This window comes from Agelaius phoeniceus, chromosome 3, assembly GCF_051311805.1.
Source record: "Agelaius phoeniceus isolate bAgePho1 chromosome 3, bAgePho1.hap1, whole genome shotgun sequence".
Taxonomy (NCBI): domain Eukaryota; kingdom Metazoa; phylum Chordata; class Aves; order Passeriformes; family Icteridae; genus Agelaius; species Agelaius phoeniceus.
The window spans coordinates 10409310-10436023 of NC_135267.1; the positions used below are offsets into that span (position 1 = coordinate 10409310).

General features: G+C 41.1%; 1 protein-coding gene across 2 annotated transcripts; it reads left to right on the plus strand.

Moving 5' to 3' along the window:
* The first annotated feature begins 7345 nt into the window (after positions 1 to 7345).
* Positions 7346 to 25387, plus strand: CCNC (cyclin C). Of its 2 annotated transcripts, XM_054630291.2 has the most exons (12): positions 7346 to 7499; positions 8413 to 8519; positions 12026 to 12110; positions 12356 to 12425; positions 13867 to 13918; positions 16458 to 16513; positions 17787 to 17822; positions 19230 to 19321; positions 20474 to 20541; positions 20823 to 20902; positions 22834 to 22952; positions 23611 to 25387. In XM_054630291.2, exons 1-12 carry the CDS (start codon positions 7468 to 7470, stop codon positions 23663 to 23665), a joined length of 852 nt encoding a protein of 283 aa, XP_054486266.1. In that variant the 5' UTR covers positions 7346 to 7467; the 3' UTR covers positions 23666 to 25387. The 2 variants fall into 2 exon arrangements, with proteins under 2 accessions (XP_054486266.1, XP_077032671.1); XM_077176556.1 differs by lacking the exons at positions 7346 to 7499; positions 12026 to 12110.
* Positions 25388 to 26714: the final 1327 nt, after the last annotated feature.

Genomic DNA, 26714 nt, shown 5'->3' on the forward strand with positions numbered 1-26714 from the left:
CAGGGATACAGTTTCTCTCTCCGGTTGTATAGTTTTTCTTTACTTATATAGATCCAGAAATTCCCTCTGAGTTTCTGGCTTGGAGAGAAACCGTTCGTTACCAGATAGAGCAAGGCAGCGAAGCCTGCCCTTGTGAAAGCATCTCTCAAGCGTGATGCGGCGAAGATGCAGCTAATTAACTCGTTTCTCTGTTTTCTGCTCATTTCTCTCCTGTAATGTCAGAGGCTTCTTGGGGAAGGGGGTGGGTTTCTCCTCGGGCCAGGCTCTGCCGTGCTCACCAGGAGCCGCAACCCCCTCCCGCCTGCCGGGTTGCTTCAAGGTTACCCGATACCTTCGCGAAGTCGTGCAGAAAATCTGGCTCCCGAGGTCCCAGAGGACTGAGTCAAGCAAGAAAATTAGTGTTCCTCATGTTATTCGAGTTAATAAAAGCGACACAACTGCTGCAATAGCGGGAGGCTCGGGTTGAAGGTGGAGGAGTTGCTCGCCAGGGGAAAATGCAGGTTTTTGAGTGAAAACCTGGAGGAATAGTGAGAAAAGAAAGAGAGGTCCCGAGGAAGTGGGCAAAGCCTCTGTGCAAGCCTGGAGTAGCAAAGGGAGCATCTCTGCTGTTTTGCAGAGGGGTGGGCTGCAAACCACTGCAATTTCACAGCAATATAATTTCCTCTGGAAGGGCCTAGAGCTTAAAAAATCTAAGCCCTCGAGACAGACTCACTTTCTCCTTCTCTTCTCAACAAGGCATTCTCCACCATTTATTATCAGTCCTGCCTAGCTGGAGAGCTCCAAGACTACTGAGGGCTGCCCATCTACAACAAGGGTCATAAGGAAGATTCAGGGAACTACAGACCTGTTAGCCTGGCCTCGTTCCAGGGAAGGTTATGAAACAGATTATCCTGAGTGCCATCACTTGGCACGTACAGGACCACATCAGACCCAGTCTGCACAGGTTTAGGAAAGGCAGGCCCTGCTTGACCAGCCTGATCTCCTTCTATGACCAGATAGCCCATCTACTGGATGAGGGAAAGGCTGTGGATGTGGTCTACCCGAACTTCAGTGCAGATTTCAATACTGTCTCCCACAGCATTCTCCTGGAGGATCTGGCCAGGTATGGGCCAGATGGCTTAGACAGGTGCTTTGATGGGTTAAGAACTGGCTGGTTGGCTGGGCACAGAGAGTGGTGGTGAATGGTGTTGCATCCAGTTGGTGGCCAGTCAGTAGTGGGGTTTCCCCAAGGCTCAGTTTTGGGGCCAGTTCCATTTAATATTTTTATCAATGACTTGTACAAGGGGATCAAGTGTACCTTCAGTAAGTTTGTGGATGACCCTAAGCTGGGTGAGAGTGTTGATCTGCTGGACTGTAGGAAGACTCTGGATAGGCTGGATTGATGGGTCAAGGCCAACTCTATGGAGTGCAATAAGGCAAAGTGCTGAGCCCTGTACTTGGGTCACAAAAACCCCAAGCAGCACCACAGCCTGGGGGCAGAGAGTGACTGGAAATCTGGCCCAGAGGAAAAGGAACTGTGGGTGCTACTCAACAGCTGGATGAACATGAGCCTGCATGTGCCCAGGTGGCCAAGAAAGTCAATGGCACCCTGACCTGTATCAGCAATAGTGTGGCCAGCAGGAGCAGGGAAGTGATTGTCCCCCTGTACTCAGCACTGGTGTGGCCACACCTCAAGTCCCTGATCAGTTTTGGGCCCTTCATTACAAAAAGGACATTGAGGTGTTGGGGTATGCCCAGAGAAGTGCAACAGAGCTGGTAAAGGATCTATAGGGTAAATCATGAGGAGAGGTTGATGTTCAGCCAGGGAAAAAAGGAGGTTTAGGAGAGACCTTATCACTCTTTACAAGTGCCTGAAAGGTGGTAGAAGTAAGGGGAGGGATGGTCTCTTCTCCCAGGCAGCTAAAGAGAAGATCAAGGGAAATGGCCCCAAGCTGCTTTAGGAGAGGTTGAGGTTGGACATCAAAAAGAGTTTTTTCATTGAAAGGGGGGTTAAACATTGGAACAGACTGCCCAGGGAAGTGGTGGAGCCACCCTCTCTGGACCTGTTCAAAAACCAACTGGATGTGGCAGTTTGTGCTATGGTTTTGTTGACATGGTGGTGTTTGGACAAAGGTTGGACTCAATGTTCTTGGAGGTCTTTTCCAATCTTAATGATTCTATGAAAAGTTGTTTAGGGTGCAGAGGGGCACCCAGGGATGCAGGTAGGATAGAGAAGTCTCCTGTCCTGGCTGGAGAGCAGCTGTGGTCAGCCTCCTGACTTCTCAGGAAGCCTTTCATTACCCGTAACTGCTTAATGCTTGTTTAACTGAATGTTTGGGAAGAGGTGAGAGGCAAACTCTCCCTGTGAGGTGCAGGCTACCTAAGAGACCCTCAGTCCAGCACAGGTCCCCAATGTAGTGATCCTGGCAACTTGGTTTTTCCTGTTGGCAAAGCCCTCCCTGATGGAGGACAGGTGCTGATGGAGCACATGTCCCATGTGAATGGGGGTCTGTGTAACTCCCAGGGTTTGAAGGACAGCCTGAGTAACCATCTCAGCCTGGGCAGGGTGAGCTGCTCAGGATCCAGACCCACAGGCTACTCCCTGCATAGAAAGCCTGAGACATCAGAGTGGAGGATGACCAGAGGAGGAAAAAAAATCATTTCAAGCTGATCAGAGGAGGAAAAAAAATCAAAACACAACATTGATATGATACTCCATCCTGCATAGGCTCCTGCTGCATGTTTTACTGAGAGGAGGTGGGGTTAAATGCCAGCGTCTGTGACCCAGAAAGGAAAACCCTTTGAAATAACAGGCTACTATGTGGGAATGCTGATTTTTAAAAATTATTTTAAGCAAAGATCAGTAGGAGGTGGCTGAACCATCTATCCTCATCAAGAGGTTCTCACAACAGAGCTGATGGTTTTAATAACACTTCTGTCCCTTGTTATTTATCCTCATGCTGTAAACCAAACCCTCATTATTCTAAGGTCCTTCCCCCATCTAATGAAATTATCCTGAATGTCTTTGATGTAAAATATTAAATGGTTGCTTCTGCAGGAGTCTGCTTTTTGTGTGGAAGTGTCTGTGATGGTGCTTCAAATAAAAAATTCTCCCATATAAATCCCTTTCCCCTGACACTTTCATTCAAAACAACAGGACCCTTATGTTCAGATACATGCATTACTGAGCAGCTGAACTTTCATTTCATATGTATAAATATTATTTGTGGCTACTTGCTGCTGGTTTGACACATGGAGTCACATCCAGGGTCACCACTCCTCCAATCCACCTTGCTTGTTGCAAAATATAGCCTAAAAGACCACCATTATTGGGAAAAATATCGGACAACTGTCACATTACCTCACTTAGTGAAATCATAACAAAGGCTTCCATTAGAAGTGACATAACATAAGCTGGAAGGGGTTTTCAATTCCACTTACACTTCTTTTCCCTGTTCCTTCCCTGAAATGTCTCACATTCTCAGCATGTTTTGTGGAAGCTTGATTAAAGTCAGTAAATCTGGTTTCGTACCACTCATTCATTTCCTGAGGGGATATTAAACAGCAGAGGGCAAACAAGAATGCTTATTGTCAGATCTGTGAAAAGATATGTACTGTTTTCAGTTATTAGATGAATATGTAAACATGTGAAAAACCTGAGAGTATCAGCAAAGACTGTTTTTGTGTGCATCCAAGGGAAAGAGATAAAGAAAATATTGTATTTCCAATTGTGGGGGAGGACACATGAACAAAAAACTGACCATGTATCATCCTATTTATTATGCTATTTATAAGATGTGGATTGGAAGAAACATATTTTGGGGGGAAAAAAAAAATCTATCCAACTATCTGGTGTATATTTATATCTAGCAACGGACTGCTAAGTATATTCAATATGTTTGTGATGCTTTTTATTAGGGGGGCAGAGGGGGAAGAGATCAGCAAGAGCTGACAGATAATTTCATCTCACAAATATGACAAAGTATAATTTTACCTGCAGGTTCTTGGCTGCGATTTTTTCATCCTATATCTGGATGTCCCTCAGAGCAGGAGCCAGGTCTGAGGCTGAGCAGGAGACATCAGCACACACAGCAGCACTGAACATCTGTTTCATGAAATCTTCGTCTGCTTGTTTTGACACACACACGCAGAGGACATGGTAAATAAAGCGATCCTCCACACAGCTCCTGGAAAAGAACGGTTCAAAAGCAATGTCAAAGGGAAAAAGCTCTGTCCTGTCTGCCCCCTGTCATGCCCCTGCCCAAGAAAGCATCTCCCAGCTGGGCTTCCAGGGAGATGGAGTCACAGTGGCATCCACCCATGGCCATCAGCCCTCCTGCACTGTGGGTCCACACCAGCTGCTGGCCTGCTGGCCTGGCAATGGGCATCCCCAGCATGGCCCAGTCTAGAGGAACCTTTGCCTATTTGCTCAAGGGATGCTGCAGGGCTGAGAATGACCCCCCTAAAGCACTGGGAGCCCCCCGGTGCCATTCTGCAGGGAGGATCTCCAGCATGGCAGAGCGTCCCGTTGCAGGGCAATATCTACCCCAAGGAGTCTTTATCTCTGGTTTTAGGTCTGTGGAGCAGGGAGAGTTTCCCTCTCCATAGCTCTGGAACTGGTGTGGTCTGCTGCAGTGCTGTGAAATGGGTTCATGCAATTTGAGGTCTGTCCTGCTGGGAAGGAGACAGTCTGGGAGTGGAGCTGGCAAGAGGCTGCAGAGCCAAGTGCTCCCATTCCAGCAGTATTAGACAGCCCCTGTGGTGCCAGATAGAGAGCCAGCAGAGCTGTTTCCTATGCCCAATGTGGAGTGCAGCAATGGCATTTATCATAGCTATGGTAAATATCCTGCCCAGTCCCTACTAATTATTTCTTGCCATACTGCAGTGTAAAATCATAGAATTGTTGAAGTTGGAAAAGATCTTTGAGATCATCAAGTCAACCCAGCACTGCCAAGTCCACCACCAAACCATGTGTCCATTTGCCACATCCCCTTATCTTTTAAGTACCTCTAGAGATAGTAAGTCCACAACTTCCCTGGGAAGCCTGTTCCAACACTTGACAACCCTTTTGGTAAAGAAAGCTTATCTAAAAATTCCCTGCTGCAACTTGAGGCCATTTTCTCTTGTTCTATCTCTTGTTTTTTGGGAGAAGAAACTGACACCACCTTGCTACAACCTCTTTTCAGTGAAGCTGTAGAGTGATAAGGTCTTCCCTGAGCCTCCTTTTGCCTGGCAAAACAACTCCAGCTCCCTCAGCTGTCCCTCATAAGACTTGTGCTCTAGACCCTTAACCAGCTCTGTTGCTCTTCTTTGGATAAGTTGCAGTATCTCAGTGTCCCAGAACTGGACATAGCACTTGAGGTGCACCCTCTCCAGTGCTGAATACTGCCCTCTCCAGGGATCATCATTGCCCTGGTCCTGCTGGCCACACTATTTCTGATATAGGCCAGGATGCCATCAGCCTTCTTGTCCACCTGGATACACAGATGTCTCATATTCATCCAGCTGTTGACTGTGCAGAAGCACAAATCACCACCATGAGGGAACAAAACACAGGTACTAAATCAGAGCAAGAGAAAGTCCAGGGTCATGTAGAGAAAGATGGTGAAAAAACCAGAGATGCTCACTTGATGTGATTACCAGAAGCCTGAGGTTTGCTGCTATTTTGGTTGCTTAAGTATGTTCAGTGAGGTGATGACAAGCTTCTCTGTTTTACAGTAGCCTCTGTCTCTCTCTCTCTGCTGATTCCTTGGTGCTGTGCTCTGCTGTGTGTGATGTGGTTGTGGTTGTGGGTGGCTGTGATCCAGGGCATTTGCTGGCAATTTGGTTCACCTCTTTGTGACATCGACACAGCAGAGTAAGTTCCTTTTCCCATACCCTGCAAAGTCTGGATATTTTCTAGAGAAAGGTGTCAAGTCAGAGAGCCCCCACAGACTCCTCACAAACCCAGCCTGTGGTTTCCATTGTGTCTCCTTGCACTGAGAAAGGAAAGGTAAAAGGTTTACAAAATATTTTTTTCTCTACCTCCCTCCTCCACATTCCTATGTATAAATAGGGTATGAAACCTAGAGTCTCTCTGGCATGCCAGAACAGTGTCTCATTCTGCCAGGAAAGGCATTTAGAAACACCACTGGTTCCATCTGTCCTGGTTCCAGCCAGGACAGGCTTAATTTCTGCTGTAGCCACAAGGGTCAGGGCCAGGACCTAGAGGTTATTCTATGCCATCTCATGCCATTTTCCAGGGACAGGGCAGGAAAAAGGCTGGCTGGCAGGCTGGGATAGCACTGCAGAGGGAGTGGTTGGGCATTGATGGGGGTTTCCACAGGGTGAGTGACTTTTGTTTTCTCCTACACTCCGTCATTAGTGTTGCTGCTGCTACAGTTCATTTCTTATCTTGTTGCTGTTTCCAGTAAATTGTTCTCCTCTCAGTCCATGGTCTTTACCTTTTGTGCCTCCAGTTCTGCTTTCCAGCCACCCCCAGGGAAGTTGGCTGGGGGGAAGACGAGGGGACAAGGGGACAGGGAAGTGCACGAGTCATGTGAGGTCTGGAGTAGTTTCACTGTGAACACAACACTTGAAAATATAATTTCTAAATCATGACACCACTTTACCCTCTGTGCATCTTCCCTCTCTGCTTCATCATTCCTAAATAGAATCTAAATTCCCCTTTAACTTCCCTGTTCCCAAGTTTTCAAGTGCATGATATTGATACATCTCAATACCCGTGTTGATACATCTCAGATCCCACTAAGAGGGATCTGAGAGGCACCACAGGAAAGAGCATGGAAAGAAAGCAGGCCCATGTACTTCCTGACTGTAGTTTAAATTAAATCTAGAATTATTAAGTAAATGCCTTTAGAGGCTCTCTCTGATGAGGAAAATTCCAGCACGGGGCAAGCTGAGCCATGAAAACTTGGGAACAGGTAAGTTAAAGGGAAATTTAGATGAGGTAGAGACAGCACAAGATAAGCTCTGGATCTTCCTGGCTGCTTACAGTAGGGAGAAGCTGCTTATTGGGAGAAGCAGCCAGTTTTGTACTGACAGAGGGCAGATTTGGACTGGAAATAGGGATGGAATTCTTTCCATGTGAAGGTGGTGAGGCACTGAACAGGCTGCCCAGAGCAGCTGTGCCTGCCCCATCCCTGGCGGTGCCCAAGCCCGTGTTGGACGGTGCGCTAAGCAACCTGGCCTAGTGGAAGGTGTCCGTGCACACGGCGGGGGCAGGACCGGGTGGTTGGGAAGGTGCCTCCCTCGGGGCCCATCGCGGTCTCCGTGTCCCTGTGGGGCCCAGCGGGGCTGCGGGGCCCGGCGGGGCGGGCGGAACCCGCGCGCGGGGGAACGGTTCCCAGTGCCGCGTGTTGCCGGCCGGCGGCGGCGGCGGCCGCCTCCTCCTTCCTGCTGCCGGCGCGGGGGCGGCGGCGCTGTGGCGGCGGGGCCGGGGCATCGCGGGCCCGGGCGCCTCCTCCCCGCTCCGCTCCGCTCCTTCCCATGGCCGGGAACTTCTGGCAGAGCTCTCACTAGTGGGTGCCGCGGCCGCGGGGCGCGGGGCACGGGTGCTGCGGGCCGCCGCCGCGCTCTGGCCATTCATTGCCGGGCCGGGCGGCGGGCACGGCGCTGACGGGAGGCCCGGGAGCGCCGGGCGGGCGGTGGGGCCTGCTCGCCGCGGGACCCTGGCGGGAGCCGGGCTGGGTGCGGGAACAGCCCGGGCCAGCCCCGCTCAGCCGCCGCTCGGGAAGCGTTTGGGCGCTCCGGGACAGGGATCGTGTCCCGGTGTGGCTGCCCGCGGCACCCCGGGCTCCGGCGGGGGAGTGCGGGAGCTCGGGTCCCTGACACGCCGGTCCCCAGCGGTGGGGCAGCCGGGCCTCGGCTGGGGTGGACATCAGGAAGTTGGTATTGGATTGATACTGGGACGGGCTGCCCAGGGAGCCGGTGGAGTCACCGTCCCTGGAGGTATTTAAGGAAAGATTGGACGTGGCACTCGGTGTAGTTGACGGGGTGGTGTTCGGTCATGGGTTGGACTGGATCTCAGAGGTCTTTTCCGACCTGATTGATTCTGTGATTCTGCCCTGGAACACTTCATGCTGAGCGCATGGTCAAGGTTTGAATAGTGCCCGTAATGAAATGGCTGCAACATAAACCCTGTTAGTGACTGCCGGGGTCTGAGATCCGTACAGCCATCTTACTGGTAGGGGCTGATCTCAGCCCGTGGTAGTTCATGTTTTGTTGTTTGGTTTCTGAGTTTTTTGTTGCTTTGTTTTCAGTTGTCTAACTTTCAAAAATCCTGAAGAACAGTTGCTTGAGAAGATTGTTTGTGGCGGTGTTAAAGGCCACAAGCTCTTTATCCCCGAGCCTTAATTCGTAGTCTGTTTGTACAGGAGGTACTTAGTATAATGTTGATAAAAGAGTTGCTGAAATTATTTTCCATTCCTCTAGTTTACAATGGATTTTGGATAAACAAGATCTATTGAAAGAACGCCAGAAAGACTTGAAATTTCTGACTGAAGAAGAATATTGGAAGCTACAGATATTTTTTACTAATGGTAAAGCTTTTTTTTTATTTCTGCCATAAAATCTGTGCAATGTGTGCCGTGTCTAAATGGAGGTTTGAATTGCTTAGAGAATGAAATGTTTTCATTGTTGTATTACATATACTTTCACAGCCTATTTTAACAAAGACGTGGAGTATAAATAATTTGTTAGTTGTACTAACACAATTTTAGGAGACCTTGCAGGCTAATTAGCTGCATATATGACATTTTAACCTGTGATAGGATGAAACAGTAAATTTTCTTATTTTCAAGAGGTTCTTATCAAAACATAAAAGGAGTAGAAGCAAGCAGAAACTTCTAAGCTAGTGTATTAAAGGCTCAATGTCAAGCATTAGTACTCAGCCTGGGCTTTTGGGGGGTTCTTAGGGTGGGGTAAATATTTTAGGTGACCTGTGCCATCCTGTTAAACAGCAGAGTTTGGAAACTTGTTATTTGTGTTCATTTAGATTCTCTGAAACCTGCAACACAGCCCATGTTTTGTCTTCTGACTGATTTCCCAGTACCAGGTGGCTCTCAAATTGTCAACAAGTTTCTGAGAGCTGTTGGCAAGCAGCCTGTTCTCCCAAAGAATTTGGGACTTGTGTGTGAAGTCTGAGATTCACTTGATCTCGCAAAGCATTAGGTATCCATATGAATGGCCATACCTGAGTATATCAGATTACAAAGGCACTTAAAATTTTCTCTGCAATTGTTCAATATTTAAAACAAATCTCCTTATGCAAAGGATATTGCTAACTAGTAACTTCTTTGCAAGTAGCTCTTCTTTGCAGCAGTCCTTTAAAGTACAGAATGCTTATTTTTTTCAGCTATCTGGCCAGACTTGTGACAGAGAAATGAAGTGACTTTCCCAGAGCCTCTGGAAGATCTTATGTCAGTGCTGGAATGGTATCTCTGAAAGATACCATTGCTTCTCTCTTAGCTCAGCTATTTTTGTAACAATTGCATATGCTATAAGCATGATCACTATGGATACCTCTGTGTTATTGCTTATAGGGCATCAGGAAATCAAGCTAGCAATGATTTACCCATTTGATCCATTCCTGAAATTTCTTGGGGTTAAAACCAAGTCATAACTTCATAATACAAAAATAGATGAAAGGAGGGTTATGGATATTTCTAAAACTGTATTTCTATGCTAATTTTCACTAGTATTAATTTGAACTGTGAAATAAGCTTTTTAAATGTTTCACTTCATTTGTTTTTCTTGGGTAAGCAAAGCTTTAAAAAGTAAACAAGTTAGTTTGTTAGTTATGGTTTGTGGTTCCCAGGGTCCTTTTCCTTGGCACTGCTTGCCTCCCCTGAAGGTAGGTCAGTGACTGGGGGCAGCTGGGGAGCAGCTCTGCCAGGATCTCCCCTGTGCCTGTACAAACACAGCCTACTCTGCAGGAGTGAGTGGTGCTGGGCTTTCTGCCCCTCTCTAGCAAAGAGGGCAGGGCAGAGGGCAGGGCTGCTCTGTGCTCAGGCAGAGCTGGCCGTGTTCAAACCCTCAATGTGTTGTGTCCTCGCTGCCTCTGAACAGGGACCCTGCTTTGGGTCCCCCCTTGTCTTCCATCTGCACTACCTGAGAGCAGATGAGGCCCAGCCCCAGCATGTCACATTCAGTGTGTGTCAGCCCAGGAGATGGTTGTTCCCTAAAGCAATTAAAATCTGCATGGAGAGGGGCAATTTCCTGCTGCTTTCTCATTGGAAAACAAGTGCAGTAGATCACTAACTGATTGTATGGCTCCCTGCAGCTATGAAGAGAAGGAAAAAGATCATCTTCTAAAGTAGTTTGAAAAAATAAACTGATGTTGATTTCTCTGTTTGGATCACCAAGCCTTAACTGGTTTTGGTTGAGAAGTGTATTAGTTATTTTCCCTTTTTGGTTTTGGGCAGAAGCAGTAATGTTTGTGTTAGAGGCTACTCAAGATACTCAGATTTAAACAGCCTTTATTAAAAAACTCCAAACTACTGAAACTGCTTACTTTCTAAACATACAGGAATAAATGATCTTATAGTTTCTTTTCAAATTTTAATATTTTCAAATATTAAAATAATTACAAGCATTGGACTTTTCCCCAGCGTATACAAGCTTCCATTTCATTAAGTCTCTCTAGGCTCTTGTCCATTTTTTTCTTCTAAACCACACTTGATTTTTCTCTGACAGCAGATGGCCTAACCATTCCTGAAAGTCCCATGGGAGTATGAGACATATTTGGAGAATTCTGTTTAGCCTAATACTTGAATTTTTCTGATGCCCTAGTAGTAGGACAGCTTTTTATCCCCATGGTCAAATTAAAGGCAAAAATTCTTTCCAAGCTCCCAAGATATGCTGATCAAATGTTTAATATTTGTACAGACATTGCATACTGGGTTTAACACCCTTTTTGGAAGTATTGCTTGTCCTACTGTCACTGTCAAACTAGTCCAAATTTGGTATTCTTCTCTAGAAAAAGAATGATATGACACAGGCAGGGATTTAGTGTTGCTTTGGGCCTTGCCAGTGGGTGACAAATGTGTACCCTGGCTGTTCACAGGGGATATGTGATAAGAGCATGGGCAAAAATCTCTCAACTTGAGTGTTAGAGAGTCTCTCAACTTAGAGACTAAGAATTTAGTGGTGACTGACAACAGAATTGTTTGCTTTTCCCACCAGTGGTCACTGTCTTGGTCTTGCTGTACATATTTTAAATATCTACTTAAGTGTATTTTAAAATATTGTTTTTGACGTTTCTCATGAGGGAGGAAAAAAGAAGAGGGAGTCTTCACAGAGCCGAGCCGTTCTCAGAATAATGGTGGCGCAGAAGTATGGGAAAAATAACAAGTAACAACCTTATGTTTCACTGTGCCATTCTTTACATCCAACCCCTGCTCTTAATCCCAGCTTGATGCATCTAATTTGCTTGGCACCTTTCCTTTGCCTGGGAGGCCAAACAAGAGCTACCTGCACAGATGACACCAGGGTTGTTTCTTGGCCAACTGGCAGAGGACCGCCGTGATGGAGCAGCTGACTGCATCCTCTGGTCTCCCACCCCCTCTCCCTAGACTAAATATGTCATTTTTTTAACACCTGCTGCCTCTGCCAAATTTAATGACCATGTCTGTGTTGGCAGTTTTACATATTTGAAAAAATACCATCCATTTTGTGTGGCACTGAAGAGCTGAGGATTTATATTTCCTGTGGCTGAATTTGTTTTGCTCTAAAATGGAATACCTGAGCTTTACCCTTCTGAGATTTGTGCTGTCATCTTCTTAAACGTCACACTCGCTTTGTACACAATGAATCAAAGTTCCTTTTCCTTTTTGAAGGTGTCCCCAAGCTTCAGGAGGCAGCGGTTCTTCACCTGCAGGTCCGTAGGTTTACAGCAGTGTGTTGTCTCTCTAGAGCCACAGAGGGAGAAGACTGTGGTGCTGCTCCTTAGAATCCCCAGCACTAGCTGTGTTTTGAGACCCTTTGCTATTTGGTGTCAAATTGTTTAAAAAAACTCAACTCAAGCTTTTGTTCATTTTTTTTTAAGTTATCCAGGCTTTAGGTGAACATCTTAAATTAAGACAACAAGTTATTGCCACTGCTACAGTCTACTTCAAGAGATTCTATGCCAGGTAGGACTGTTTACTATGATGGTACAAGAATAAAACATTTGCTAGGCACATTTTGGTAGCCCTTTAAAAATGCAGTTCTGTATTAAAAACAGTGCCACTTTTGTTTTTTGGATGGTGTAAAGCTTTTATGCTTTAATAAAGTTAACTTAAGCTTTGCTTTTTCAAAAGGAAGTGTGGTGCTCTTAATAGATTAATCGTTCTACATGTATGAAACAACATATTATAATTTTGTTGTAACATTTCAGATATTCCCTAAAAAGTATAGATCCAGTATTAATGGCTCCTACGTGTGTGTTTTTGGCATCCAAAGTAGAGGTATGAAGTATTACAATTTTTTAATGTAACATTATGTGATGTATGAGAGAAAGAAAACGTTTAGGACTTTCAAATTTTTTGTCTTTCTTCGTGCTTTGGGGGTTGAAACCTTCTCCTTTTTGCATAGATTTCTATAGCATTTAAGAAAAGGAGACAGAGAAGGCCTTCAAAAGTTGTCTAAATTATTAACCTTGAAGTGCCTCTGAAAACTGAAAAAAATATTTTAAATGGCTGTTTCACTGTCACACAGTGTTTAAATATTTACATACACTATATCTTAAATTGTGTCTATCTTAAGCAGTGTCTCCTTTCTGGTGTGTTTCTCCTTATTTATGTTTACTCAAACTTTAAAACATAATGGGAATTTTTTCCCCTAATTATCTTGTTCTATTTCATATAGCAAGGGATCCTCAGAGTTTACCACACTTTCATTACTTGGATTAAAAGTATGTTGTAGCTCATGCTCTGTCCTTGAGAAATTATAAGGAACTGACCCATTGGGGGTGATGGTGAGAGGGCTCCATGCCTTCACCATCAGTGCTCCCCTTTGAATGTGGCCAAGAGTTAGCATCAGCTGGGTGCTGCTGTTAGTCCTCTGTAATGCAGCAAGTTTACAGCTGTTTAAGAAGTGTCTGTGTAATGGAAAAAAGTCAAATTTGGCACTTTATGATATGTCAGCACTAAAGAGTTCTACAGAAGGAGCTCAAATACTTAATGGATGATAGAAACAGTCCTACTAAACTAGTGGTGACATGTGATATTGTTGTCTGTACAAGTACTGTGACACTCTTCAGTGTTTGGAAGACATCAAGGAAAAGAGACAGTGTGGGAGAGAGTGCTTTTTTATCAGCCTGTTAAATGAGCATTTAAGCAGGCACAGACATAGAGTGTATATACATGGATGTACCTTAAATTAGAAGTCTGTGTAGCCTTCCTAAAGCTTCTGGAGCTTTAGAGGGCAGCACTATTGATTCAGCTATGGACTTCTCTGAAAGAACACTCTATACAGAAAATTTTCAGATTGCTGACTGTCTCAGCACAGGAGCTAAGACTTCACAAAAACATAACTAAAAAGGGTAGTTAATGGCAGGCTTCTAAAGACAGTTTTCTCTCCAAATGGGATAAGGAAAAGAATAACCTTCTTGAAGCCCTCTTCTCTATTTTATAAAAAGAATGTTAGCCAGTTGAGCTTTTGGTGCTTTTGTACCTTTCATAAATCTTTACTGTTCCTCACAAACAACCAAGAAACTAATCAATGAAATAACTTTAGCCCTGTTTACCTTAAGAAAAAAAAAAAAAAAAGGGGTGGGGGAAAAACCCAAACACTACAATACTGCAAAAAGAAGCCCAGTTTAGTAAGAAGCCATTATTTTAATTTGATAACAATGTCAGTGTACGGTGTTTCAGGTGGTTCACCTCATTTACCATTCTTTTTCTTCAGGAATTTGGTGTTGTTTCAAATACAAGATTGATTTCTGCTGCTACTTCTGTATGTAAGTATCAGTAATTTTCATTACACTCTAAGTATCTCTGTAGGGAGATCAGTTGGTTTCTTTGCTTTTTTTTAAAAGGTAGCTTTTTGTCAAATCATGGAGGACTTAAAGAGCCAGTTAAAACCATTAAGAATAAATAGCTTCTGTGTCCAAATACAGAGGCAGAAGGGTCCATTCTGTATTAGTTTTGGTTGATTATGGGTGGAACTTATGCCAAGCATGAGTGAAAATGAAGTCATAAAATAAAACTATTGAAATTTATAAACAACCTCGAGTAGTAAATTGAATTCTGAACTACTCAAAGATAGAATTGGAAATTTACAGCTTTGCCTGTTTAGTAAAAGGTATGGCTCTGTGAAAGTACCTGTTTTAAGAATTTTTGGTAGGCTGTATACCTTCAGATTTTTTTAAATCCTTTTTTCCCCATCAAAAAATTAGTCTTTGCACATGGTATTTATTTCTAAAAATACATTTTATGACCAATTATTCACAATAAATTCAATAAAATTACACTGTAATTACTTAATCCTCTATCTTTCCCACTTGCCTTTGTATTTCCCAATTCATGTAACTTACATGTCATCCATCAAACTCTTGAAGTGATGTCTTCCTTAGCTAAACGCTGTTATCTGACCCAGAAGGTCCAGCTGCTCTCAGTGGGCAATTCCTGGCTGTGCTCTTCCAAATGTAGGTCAGGCATTGAGGGGACAGGTGACTGGCTGCATCTGCAGCCTCCAGATGCACAGGGTGTATCAGTCCATGGGGCTGGCCGTGTGACAGTTCTGCCACCAGGAGCTGAAACACAGCTTCGGTGCCAGCATGACCAAGACCAGTACTGGGTTTAGCACTGAGAGTTGCTATTTTTACATCAGAAGCATCATTGTGAGGAAGTTCTGATGCATAAGTGAGACTGTTAGATGGATTTTGGTAAATATGCCACAGCTGATTTTACTTGGACATTTAGTTCTTAGCTGTGCTGTTTCTCAGAATTCCAGTCTCAGGACCCTATAGAAGATTTTCCTCACAGCTCTTCCTTCACACCTAGAAGTCCTGTCAGCCCTGATAAGTACTGTGCATTTCATGGAAGTGGGGGCAGGCAACAGGCTTTCTCCAAGCATTTATTCTTTTATTCTACCTGGTCTTCCTTTACCAGAGTTGCTTCAGTAGTACACAGTGGTTTTTGGGAGATCTTAATACCAAAGGCAAGAAAAGATGAGGCAAGACAAGTAAAAGCGAAATCAAGCTAACAAAGGGGCTGACTAATGTAATAGTGGCTGGTTTAAGAGGCTTGTTTGCTTTTAGCTCAGCAGCAACATGAAGTTAATAACACTTGCTTCCTTTGTAAGGAAGATGGTCTTAGCCTGGTTTTCAACAACCTCTTCAAAAGGTTTTTCTTCTGTTAACACATCTCCCTAAAATGACAGCTCCATGTAGTGGTTGTGTCTGCAGCTTGCTTTGTGGATAAAATGCTTTTTCTCCCTATCTTCTTTCTCAAATTGGTATTTTTTTTTACCATGTACATCTTCAGTTTGCATACATCTTGAGAAACTCTCTTATTAATTCTTTTCTTTCTTGAAGTAATTAAAATTTCCAACCAGTACCCCAGTCTTGGTGTCCTACAAAAAATTTTCTAGTGAAGTTCACCCTAGGTCTAAATGGTGAATTCTTTGGTCCAGAGGACTGATGCTGTCTTTTCTTTGAACTGAAATGTCATACTGATTTTCTGGAAGTAATAGCAATAGTTTCATTTAATAATATACTGCCTGTCATTAATATAAGAAATACTGTCCACTTCCAGGATGTTAAATGTTACTTGTTTTCCTTGGATGACAAGGACTTAAAATAGCTTTTTAAATGTTTTATGTGTACAAAAGTCAAATCCACATCTTCAAGTGTTCTTGTTTTCCCTTGTTCAGCATTCTAACATGAAATCACTCTGGTTTTGCATATTAGCATGCTTCTTACCAGTGTAAAATACACAAAGATTAATTAAATATCTCAATTGGAGATAATCCTTACATTCTGGACCTGCAGGAAGTCTGGCTGAACTCCCTTACCCTGCCCTTGGGCTTGCTTTTCTAAGACTTCATTAGTTCCTTTAAAATCTTGCCTGTTGAAGGATCAAACCTATGTAAAAAATCCCACATGAAAATTCCATTTGGATTTAGTGTTCATACTAAACTGAACATCAGTAGCTGGAGAGCTCTGTGAGTGATAACTTGTGGGAAGTTAGCTGTCCCTGAGCTAGTTGGTGGTTAACCAGAAGACTTAATAGTGTCCAAAGCAGCAGTCAAATGTCTGGCTGAGTATCTGTGCAAATCTGGATTTCAGGTGTATTTCTCTTTCCTTTTCAGGATCTTAAATCTTGTAACTTACCTCTTCTCTTTGAAATACAAGCCTTTTGTACAGAAAGCCACAAGCTGAAAGTTGTGCTGCCAGGTAGATTTGTAGGGCTATATACAGATGAATAAATAGAATGGGAAGGATGTAAAAGTATTAATTACATTATTTTTAACATACTTTTTTCTGTTTACTGTAGTGAAAACTAGGTTTTCATATGCCTTTCCAAAGGAGTTTCCTTATAGGATGAACCATGTAAGTATGCTATTTGAAATACAACTTGATCAAATAAATTAATAAATGCTAGCATGAAATTCTTTCTTTTAAATACTAAGAAAGAAATATTTTCATACTCATATGTCAGGTTTATTAATTATTTGTTTTGTATAGAATATTGGGAAAGTTACTTTTAAAAATAATAAAAATCTTACATAACCTTCTTTCCTTAAATTGTTGTCAGGAAAGACAAGTGATGTGATAGGGTGACTGAAATGGTAGTTTTTCTATAGCATGATAAGAAAAGAGATTTAGGTTTTTTTGAATGTTCTTTGTTACAAATACATTGCTCCAGGGAAAGTAAATGGCCTTTGCACCTGGAATGCTTCCAAGCTTGCACACATGAGCAGTTGGCTTCCAGAAAGCAGTTTTATTTTTGCCTGTAAAATTTAATGGCTCTTGAAAAATAGTTTTTAATTAGTACTTTAAATTTACCAGTGGTTTTCAAGGTATTCTCAGTCACAATACTGAGAGGTTTTGTAGTTTTTCTTAAAACGAATTTTGACCTGTGCTGTAGAATTTGGAAAGCTAAACATCTAAATAGTTTTAGATTGGCTGTAACAAATACTACTTTTTTTGTTGGTTTGCTTTTCACCCAGTCTAGAAAGCCAAATGATGCATCAGAATATAAAATACCTAAGATCTTATAATAAAACTGCACTGCTATTTTATAGATAAAGGCAAATGGAAATACATTTTGGAGTACTGCTTTCATATAGCAAAAGTAGTCCAGTCTTTTCCTTCATTATTAATTAACATCACATTCTGTATTGAGAGTGAGAGCTGATTTAATTGTTAAAATTGCACAGAATATTTCACATGAAATTAAATCTGAAAATGTTTTGAAAGGCTATTTGACAAGTTAGTGAGCTGATGAAGACACTCTAATTCTACAAAACAACTTTTCTATTGCTATGAAGTTCTTATGCACTGAGAACAATTTGCTGCTACCAGGTGTTGAAACAAATCAGGCAAGTGCTGCCAATGAAGCAGTCTTTCATAGCAAACTTGATGCAAAATATTCAACTTGTTTGTTGTTATGACTGGAGTTGAGTTATAATAGTGATAAGGCAATAGCTAATAATAGCTTTATTTTTGTTTGGTTTTGTAGTTTCAGATAAAATGCATTTAGGAATGTTGGAAATAGTTGTTGAGAATTCCTGTGTATTTATGATGTTAAACTGCATGTCAGTTAATTCTTTCTGCTGCCTGAAACATACTGCTTATTAACTGTGATTTTGCTTCTTTACAGATACTAGAATGTGAATTCTATCTCTTAGAATTAATGGTAGGTTGGGTTTTTTGGTGGAACTGCTTTTGTTTTTGTGAGAGAAGTAACTGTATCTAAGTCCTGATGCAGAGATGGGATGTCAATGTCCTTTTCCCTAGATGGAATGGCCAGTTATGACCATGAAGAGTTGTATTCTTACCATGCCCTCTTCTTTATGCCAGAAAGAATCTGGGGCTACATATATATGTTCTAGCAGAAGGTGTGGGTACTATCCCATTCAGGCTAGTCTATAGCAACCCAATAATTAGAGTAATCTTCTAGGAAGTGAGATGTTGGTTTGAATCCTGTGAGAAAGAAACCGAATTCAGGTCTCCCATTTTCTGAGGTGGTGCTGTAACTATTAGGCTGTTGGATGAAGGGAGCACAGTGGGACATTTTCTTCCAGACCCTTTCAAAGAAAGGAGCCATATCTGATTTTTGCAAGAGTAGCTATGCCATTGCTCTGTTTGGTACCTGAAAGGAGGCAACCCAGGCTTCTTACAGGGCTTGGATAAAGTAGTGCCTGATTTCTGCATATGGCTTGGACTTGGATGGGTTAAGCACTGAACTCTAGTGCTACTGTACTAGAGTAGTTCTGCTCAAGTGCAGAGAAAAGGAGTGAGAAACCAGGGAGCAGCTTAGTGAGTTAAGCAGCAGATGAGAGAATGTTTTGGGAATTGAACACAGAGGAAATCAGATCAAAGTTTTTGTTTGTACCTACAAGTAATTTTAATACAGTTTTTAGATTCCTGTTTAGATTTAGCCCTTGATACCTCTGCTATACATGGCAGTAACTCTTGAGTTTTGTATACAGGAGTTTTAGCACAAGCAATTGCATTTACAAGAAGTTATGTTTGGGGATTCACTTATTTTTCCAGCATACTATGCAGTATATAGTGTGTGCAGTAATGGTATTTCATGTAAGTGTTCAGCACATGTAACTTAATGTGGCATTTCCCTGTAGTATCCACAAATTGGCTGCTTTTAGCAAGAGGATTATTCCTTCTTGTTTACCTGGACCTGAAATGAGGGGATTTGAGAGCAGTAGAATTTTTCTCTCTTTTCTTTCCAAACCAGCATCAATGATTTTGGCATGCTCTCCATGTATGGTATTTAGTAGCTGACTGTTTTCTGGCAGCGTTTTGTATTTCCAAGTGGGAATTACGGGTTTGTAAGCAAATGAGGTTTCAGTGTGCTGCAGATGTGACTCTCTGTGTCTCTTAGGGGAAGGACATTGACAGACTGGCAACTGTGCTGTGTAATGGTATTCTAGAGAGAGCACTGCCCTCATTAGAACAGGGCTAGGTGTTAGAATGCTACTTAAAAAAAAATCAGTAATTGACTTGTAAACCAAATGTTTTAATCCGAACTGACAACATGCTCTGAATTGAAATCTAACTTCTGTCCCCATGACATTTTTCCTAGGACTGCTGTTTGATAGTATATCATCCTTATAGACCTTTGCTCCAATATGTGCAAGATATGGGCCAAGAAGACATGCTGCTACCTCTTGCATGGTAATGAAGACAATGGGAATAGTTCCTCCTTTCATCAAGAAAGCAAGTGTTTAACAGTTATGCTTCAAAGGTGGTTAAGCTTTTGCTGAACCAAGCAGGCTTAGCCATATTTGAATAGAAAGGGTGCCCTAGTTAATTGTGCAGGTATATGTCCCTGAATTAGCTTATTCTCTCTTTAGCCCTGTAATGATTTTACTTTGCAGTGGTCTAATTTTTATTTTGTTAGACTAGCTCTAATGGCACAGTTCAACATTACTGAATGGTGACTATGAGTAGAGGAAGTTTCTTTCTGTCAGCATTGTCATAGGAGGTTTGTAGCTGCATTTCTCTTCCCAGAGAAAAGCAAGGCACAACTTCCCAGGGATATTTCTGGGATTCACATTCTCTCAGCCTCAGAGAAAGAAAAAACAATTCTTATCTCAATTGCTGCTCCTCTTGTTGTTCACAAGTGGAATTCATTGTGGAAGATTGTTTACCTGAAGAGAATTGATAATTGGATTCTGGTGTGAGTGTATTGATTCATTGACCAATTGAATCCAAGTGTGTGTGGGGATTGTCAGCTGACAGTCACAAGATTCTGGGCAGTTGAGTTGAGTGAGTGCTTGTGCAGATGTGCTTCAGTTTAGATGTAATGTAATATAGTATAGAATAATATAGTATAATAAAGTAATTAATTAGCCTTCTGATATCCATGGAGTCAGATGCATCATTTCTCCCAGATGTTGGGGGTTGCCCTGCTTTACAATAGAGGTAGAAGCAAATATATAGGGTTTTTTAGCTCTGTTAGCAGAACTCATTCTTCAACTGTTTCAAATACAGAAAGACAGTAGAACTACTGCTTTTATGCTAGCCTTTACTTATTTGTGAAACAGATAATTATTTGGTGGTATACATACACATCCACTGCAGAAAGACATTTATGTACTAAAAGAATGTTTCCAAATAAACTTCTGCTGTGAGTATAAGGGAAAAAAAGAAAGGCTAAGAGATTTTTACAAGGGAAAAGATCTCTTTCCTTGATATTTTTCCCTGTAGTCTCATTGCTTTGACTGTCTGGAAAACTGACAAAATATTTGTAAACCAACAGCAGTTTTTGAAGGAATATAGTCTAAAGGTGAATAGGAAGATACTTACAAGTTCTTTTTTGCACAGGAGGATAGTGAATGACACCTACAGAACTGATCTTTGTCTGCTGTACCCTCCTTTCATGATAGCTCTAGGTAAGTAACAAGTAATGTCTCCTGGTCATGTTTACCTGGATATATTCTGTGCAGTGTCCCATCACAAGCATTCCTCAGAGTGCCCTCATAAGGTGCTTCAGGTTGTGTCTCATACAGCACTGACACTGTAGCCTTGCAACTTAAAAAGCCTTAAAGAAAAGTCAGATAATTAATCCTGAGTTTCCTTTGTTGAACTGTAGAGGGTTTATAAAAAATGGAATGTTTCTAACTGTATTGGGAGTGTATCTTTATTCAGTATCCATGTCACCTGATCTTTGCAGCTTGCCTACATGTGGCCTGTGTTGTCCAGCAGAAGGATGCAAGGCAATGGTTTGCTGAGCTGTCTGTTGATATGGAAAAGGTACTCTGTTTTTTATTCCCCTCACTTGTTATGGACTGACCAGAAATGGTAGTCATGGTTGTCTTATATATCTGCAATATTGATTTGAACTTAAAATTCAGTGCTCTTGTTAGATGCTGTTGCAGTTAGGCAGATCTCTTTGGAAGGGAGACAATGTCAGGTTATTTGGTTATCACCCTGCTCTGAAAGTCAGGGCAAAACCATTGCATAACAGAAGAGCATTGCTGGTATTGCCATTTTCCAGACAGCAATATAAACCAAGTATCTCTTACATTGTTTGCCAGAAAAAGGGTTCCCAGTGTTTTTCTGTCACGCAAGATTGTCAGTACAAGTTTGACTTTTAAGTTCAAGTGCATGTGATTTTCTGATTGACTTTTCAGCATCATGCCAGTGCACCATTCTCATTTTCTCCCTGTACATGTGCAGAGTATAGCCTAGTGTAGAACATTTTTGACACTTTCAGGATTCCCAGCACTGTGACTTCAGTCAGTGCTACACAGGGAGACACCAAGATCATTCAGTTGAGTTCCCTGCTAATGCAAATTCTGTGTCAAATAATCCCATTCATTAATTTATTAGGTTTCAGGGTGCAGTTGTCCCTATACTAACAATGCTTTTCATCCTCACTAGTTTCTTTTACTTTTTAGGTTGGCTTCTTTAACCTGTGTTTAGCTCCAGCAAGCAAATCAAAGTAGTACTCACATTCCTTATCACACTGTTTCACTTAGCACATATTTTTTTCAGTCTTTTTTTGAAACTGAGTGTCTGGAATTAACTAGCCTGTTATGATTGAGAGGTACCATTTCCTTCTGTTCCCTTCATATTGCCCTTTATCCCACTGATGTTATGGCATTGTGTTTGTATTCCAGGATTTGTCCTGAAATGTAAACACAGTTTGGATGCTATGCTGTGTGGAGAGCTCTGTGAATTATGCTGTCATACATGTAAAGGCAGGGTGATAATAAACTGGCAGCAAAGGAGAGCCAACATCTATTTAATAGATAAAATTACCATAAGCTTGATACTGAGTATCTTTGAATGTTTACTTGTGTCAGTGATAAAGCCTAAGCTTGATTTTTTCACACTAACACCATGGACATGGTGAAGCACCAGCTGTGACTTTGGTTTCAAGGACAAAATATATTGCTCTAGCACTTAATGAAAGATCATGTATTAAAAAGAAGAAAGAAAGTAAATTCTACTTTATTAATTTAGAGAACGATGAAACATATTATGAATGAATTATTATCCAGCTTTCACGTAGAATATTGCACCAGCTTTTATATAGAATATTGTACTACAAATTTAAAGGAATTTAAGGTAGATAGAAAGTCCAAACTGGTATGGAATGCTTACACTTCCAGAAGCAGAATATGCAGTGTCAACAATTCTTATTATATGTATATAAGAATGTGAGAAGTATTTAAAAACTCCTTGGCTCTGTTCCTTGGAAGGAAAGAGTTCAGATGAATGTTTTATGGTTTTGGGCTTTTGTTTTCCCACACTGTTCCTCTGATATGTATAGAACATTGATAATCATCAATTACTGTATTGATCATGGATGGTCATATAGCTGCAGTCATGCTGCCCAAGTCTGTATTTTCCCAGGAGCTTAGTTATCCCAGGAGCTGTGGCAGGATTTGCAAATAAATAAATAAAATTTAAAAAAGGTACTTAGTTTGCAGAGGAAGAGAAGCAGTAAATACAGTTGGAAGGAAAAGTATTCTGTTCAGGCTTTGATTCACAATTAATCAAAAAACTAATTAAATGCTTTTTTGGGACCAGATTAAGTGTGAGACAGCTCTGTTTATAATATGAAAATTGTGTTGCTTAGTTTCAGCTTAGGGCCTGTTTAGTTAATTAAACAGGCTGTGACAAAGGTAAAATCACTGTCGTGTCTGACCTTAGGCTCTCTTCTCTTTCTAATACAGATTTTAGAAATAATCAGGGTTATTCTGAAGCTGTATGAGCAGTGGAAGAACTTTGATGAGAGAAAAGAGATGGCTACTATTCTTAGTAAAATGCCTAAACCAAAACCACCTCCAAACAGGTATGGTACTTCCTTATTGCACCTTTCCCATGGAAAAACTACACTGTGATCTTAAGAATGTGCAAATGTTTAATTCAAGGTGTGGTGTATGTTTTTACAGCCCAGATGTTTCTGATACAAAACCAGCCTGATTGTTCAGGAGCTAGTGGGAAGCATAACATTCATTATCTTAGAGAGAGTGTTAATGTGATTAGAATGTGATCAATACAGCTCAGCAAATGTAAGGAACCCCAGTGTGAGGCTCCATGGCTGGGCCACATTCAATGGAACTGGGCCTGCTTGATGTCGTATTTAATTACTGTGATTAAATGTCACTGCTGGGAATCTGCACATGCAAATTCCTGTGCACATGCTCATGTAATGTGAACTTTGCAGTGTTGACTTCAGAAGTAGATTCAGCAGGCAGCTTCATGGGTGTATATTGAATTTATTATTCACATAAATATGGTGAAGTTATTTATGCATGCTGAGAATAACCTTTGCATTTTTTAATGAAACTGAGCAGAATATTTTGACCTATTTATGTATATGTTGAAGTATTTTCTTTCCAAAGATTTTTATTACTTTCAGAATACTGTATTTTTTAATTAAAAAAAAAAGATAAAAATGTAATGTGATGCTTCTTATTGAAGATACATGTTTTTGTTTTCTTCAACAGTGAAGGAGAACAGGGTCCAAATGGTAGCCAGAACTCTAGTTATAGCCAATCTTAAGGCATTCCAAAGAATTTCTTTATGGACCACTTTGACTCAAGACATCCTGGGATATTTCCTGTGTTCATGAAATGGACAGAAGGTTTTAGTAACATCTTTGACAAAGAACTCGAAGAATAAATAGCTTGTTTGTGTCAAGCATTTTGAAAGCTTTTTCTCTAAAACTACATCATTTTCTCTGACGCTGGAACAAATGTGCTAAGATTTTTCAGTGTAAGGAATCAAACTTTAAACCAAGCTGCAAAAGATTAATGTTTTTCACTCAAAACAAATAGTTCATTATTGGTTTTATTTGTGTTGAAGTGAACTGTTTTTAGAGCGACAGTAACCCGAGGCCTAAGTGTAACTGTATTAATGACTTGTATTGTCTTCATTTTGTTTGTGACTGAAGGAAGATAGTGCACTCTATGTTGAATCTGTCCATTACCTTCAGTTTTGTTGATTAAAAAAAAAATAAATACAGATTCTGCAACAAGAAACGCATTCCTTCAGAAACATATGCCTAGAAAAGCCTGTAAAGAATATTGTTAGAGTTCTAATGAAAACTGCAGGAAAGAAAGTCAGTTGCTATTTTTGGGTTTAAAGAAGCTGTATTCCTCAGTAGATCTACTTGGTTGTTTTTGCCATGATACAGTAGCCCAGCTTGCCAGAGAAGTGCAATATGTATAGTGATTCTGCAGTTTTCTGAAACATTTCAAGTGTTAGAAATTAAGACAACCCAACATATTAGGATTTTTTTTCAAATAAATGTACTGTATGGTACAATCGGAATATTTCACAATCAAGTACAAATCTGGATATTATTGCTATTTTTTATGGTGGATTTTTTTTGTAGAAAAGATATACACTGTTAGTCTGCCTTCACTGTTAGTGTGAATTTGTGTGGTTCATTAGAGAGTTTATTTAAGAGGATCAAGTGTTTGGTGAGCTTCATACTGGCTAATTTTAATTGGGAGGTTAGGAGCAACTCTAGAATAACTGAAATGGGATTCCTTGGTTACCTTTGTGCTGGAGAAAATGAGATTTCTTCAAACAGAAGGCCATATCCTGCGTTCCTTACTCAGGCAGATATCCCACTGAAGACAGGAATGGGCCTTAATTGATTACTTGATATCTTGATATTTTAGATAACTTTGTTTATAACTAAGTTCTGTACAACTTTATTTTGAATGATAATGCCAACTTGCCCAAGTATAAAAGTTGAATGATAAAGTTCAGTAACTTTGTTCTCCTTTTTTTTTTTTTTGTTTGTTTGGTTTTTGTTTTTTTTTTTTTTTTTTGTTTTCCTGAAACAACACATTTCACTACTCTGAAATCCTGGAGGGAGATTGAAAATATGTGCTGTCTGACGTGTCTTGGTTCAAAAAACTGGCCCCTTAAAAAAATCCCCACCTGTTTTTGCAAATACTTGTCTTTGTAATTGGCTGGTCATCCAGTGAAGTATAACTGAAGTGTTTTTCTATGTAGCTCATTAGGCTACTAGCATTTATTTCTGTTCAGGTTATTTCCATAAATCATTATGTGAACCTGCCCCAGACACTTTGGTGAGGTGGAAAAAATATACATTTTGGTCTTTGCTACTTGGTTTCCATTTGATCCATACTTTTTATAGACACTTGTTGATGAAGTGGAATTTGGCTATTTTGCTTTCATTTCTTGAAGTCTAAAATGTGCGATTTGTAATGTGGACTTGGGGAATAGAAATAAATCAAAGCAACTTGACCTTTGTTGTGTGGAGTAATTAAACAGGAACTGTTCTTTAGGTAAGCATCAGTCTTCTCACATATACCATGTAAGCTGCCAGGAAAGTTCATGTTTTGGAATTGGGGAGTTAATTAAGAATTCTGGCTAAAGTGATTAAATTTTTTCTTGCTGCTGAAGAGTCTTTTCAGACTTTACTTCACACCTAAAGCACAATGGGACCTAAATCTCAGAGCTAACATGTCAGGCACTTCTTGATGGTACCTAGAAGTTTCTTAAGGTGATTCTCTACTGGGAAGATGAGGCTAATTTTACCAGCTTTGATTCCAGTAAAAACAGTGAAAGGCAATGAAGTGCAGTCAAAAGAGCTGGATTCAGTGAGGACAGTTTTAAAAAGGTGTTGTTTTGAACAAGAGGAAATGGAACATAATGTGAATTCAACAGTCTTGCTACTAAGCATGCAGAAAAAAAAAATCACCTTTCTTGTGCTTCACGTCAAAGGAGAGGTGCATAAAAATGTGGTATCTCACTGAAAGACAGGTAGCTGAAATTCTTCACAGATTATATGGCAACAGGTGGCTCTGAAGTGTCAAAGCAAACACAAACCATCTATGCCAAAAAGACTTAAAGAAAAATCCCAAAGGAAACAAACTGGATCAGACAAGGTATTTAACTCAAACCCCATCATTTGGAAAGCAAATTAGAAAGGATAATCTAATTTCAAAAGCTACAAATAGCTGGAGAAACATCTTGCAAAAAAACTACCACGATTAATAAAAAGGGAAAATAAAAAAGAGGTATACAGTAATTTTCCAATTATAAAAAAACCAACCCACAACTACTCAGTTCAGAAAAGACAATAGGTCCAGAAAATCAGAGGTGGTGAGAAGACTGATAGGTGACAACTGCTCACTTCTGACAGAAGGAGCCAGAGCAGTTGATGAATACATGGCAAGTCGGGAAGCAACAAAAGGAAAGATTTCTCACCACTACTGTGTCTGATGGGAGTTTCTGTTGAAAATGTACAAGTACCCAAATATAGTAAGACATGCAAAGCCTGGAGCACTCTTGAGTTGTAAATGAGAGTAATCTGGAGATTGTACCACTACATACTAATCCTGTTTTATGCTCTTCCTCAGATGTTTATTACCAGTTGCTGCCAAACAGAAAATAATGGGCTAGATAGATCTTGGTGTAACACAGAATAACTTGTTTATTTTTTGTGGTTATGTAGTTTTAGGTGTTCCTAAGAAATGTTAATTTAACTACAAAAGGAAGCATTGGCTGCTCATGACTAAGTACTAAGTTGATTAGAGTGCCTTGCTTTGTTCATTTGTATGCTGAAGTT

Excerpts from the sequence above, each read along its gene's own strand:
- CCNC (XM_054630291.2), top strand. The coding sequence starts at position 7,468 with ATGGCCGGGAACTTCTGGCAGAGCTCTCACTA. Across the intron at positions 12,111-12,355 it reads TTCAAGAGATTCTATGCCAG|ATATTCCCTAAAAAGTATAG; the intron begins GTAGGACTGTTT and ends GTAACATTTCAG. Across the intron at positions 17,823-19,229 it reads TCTATCTCTTAGAATTAATG|GACTGCTGTTTGATAGTATA; the intron begins GTAGGTTGGGTT and ends CATTTTTCCTAG.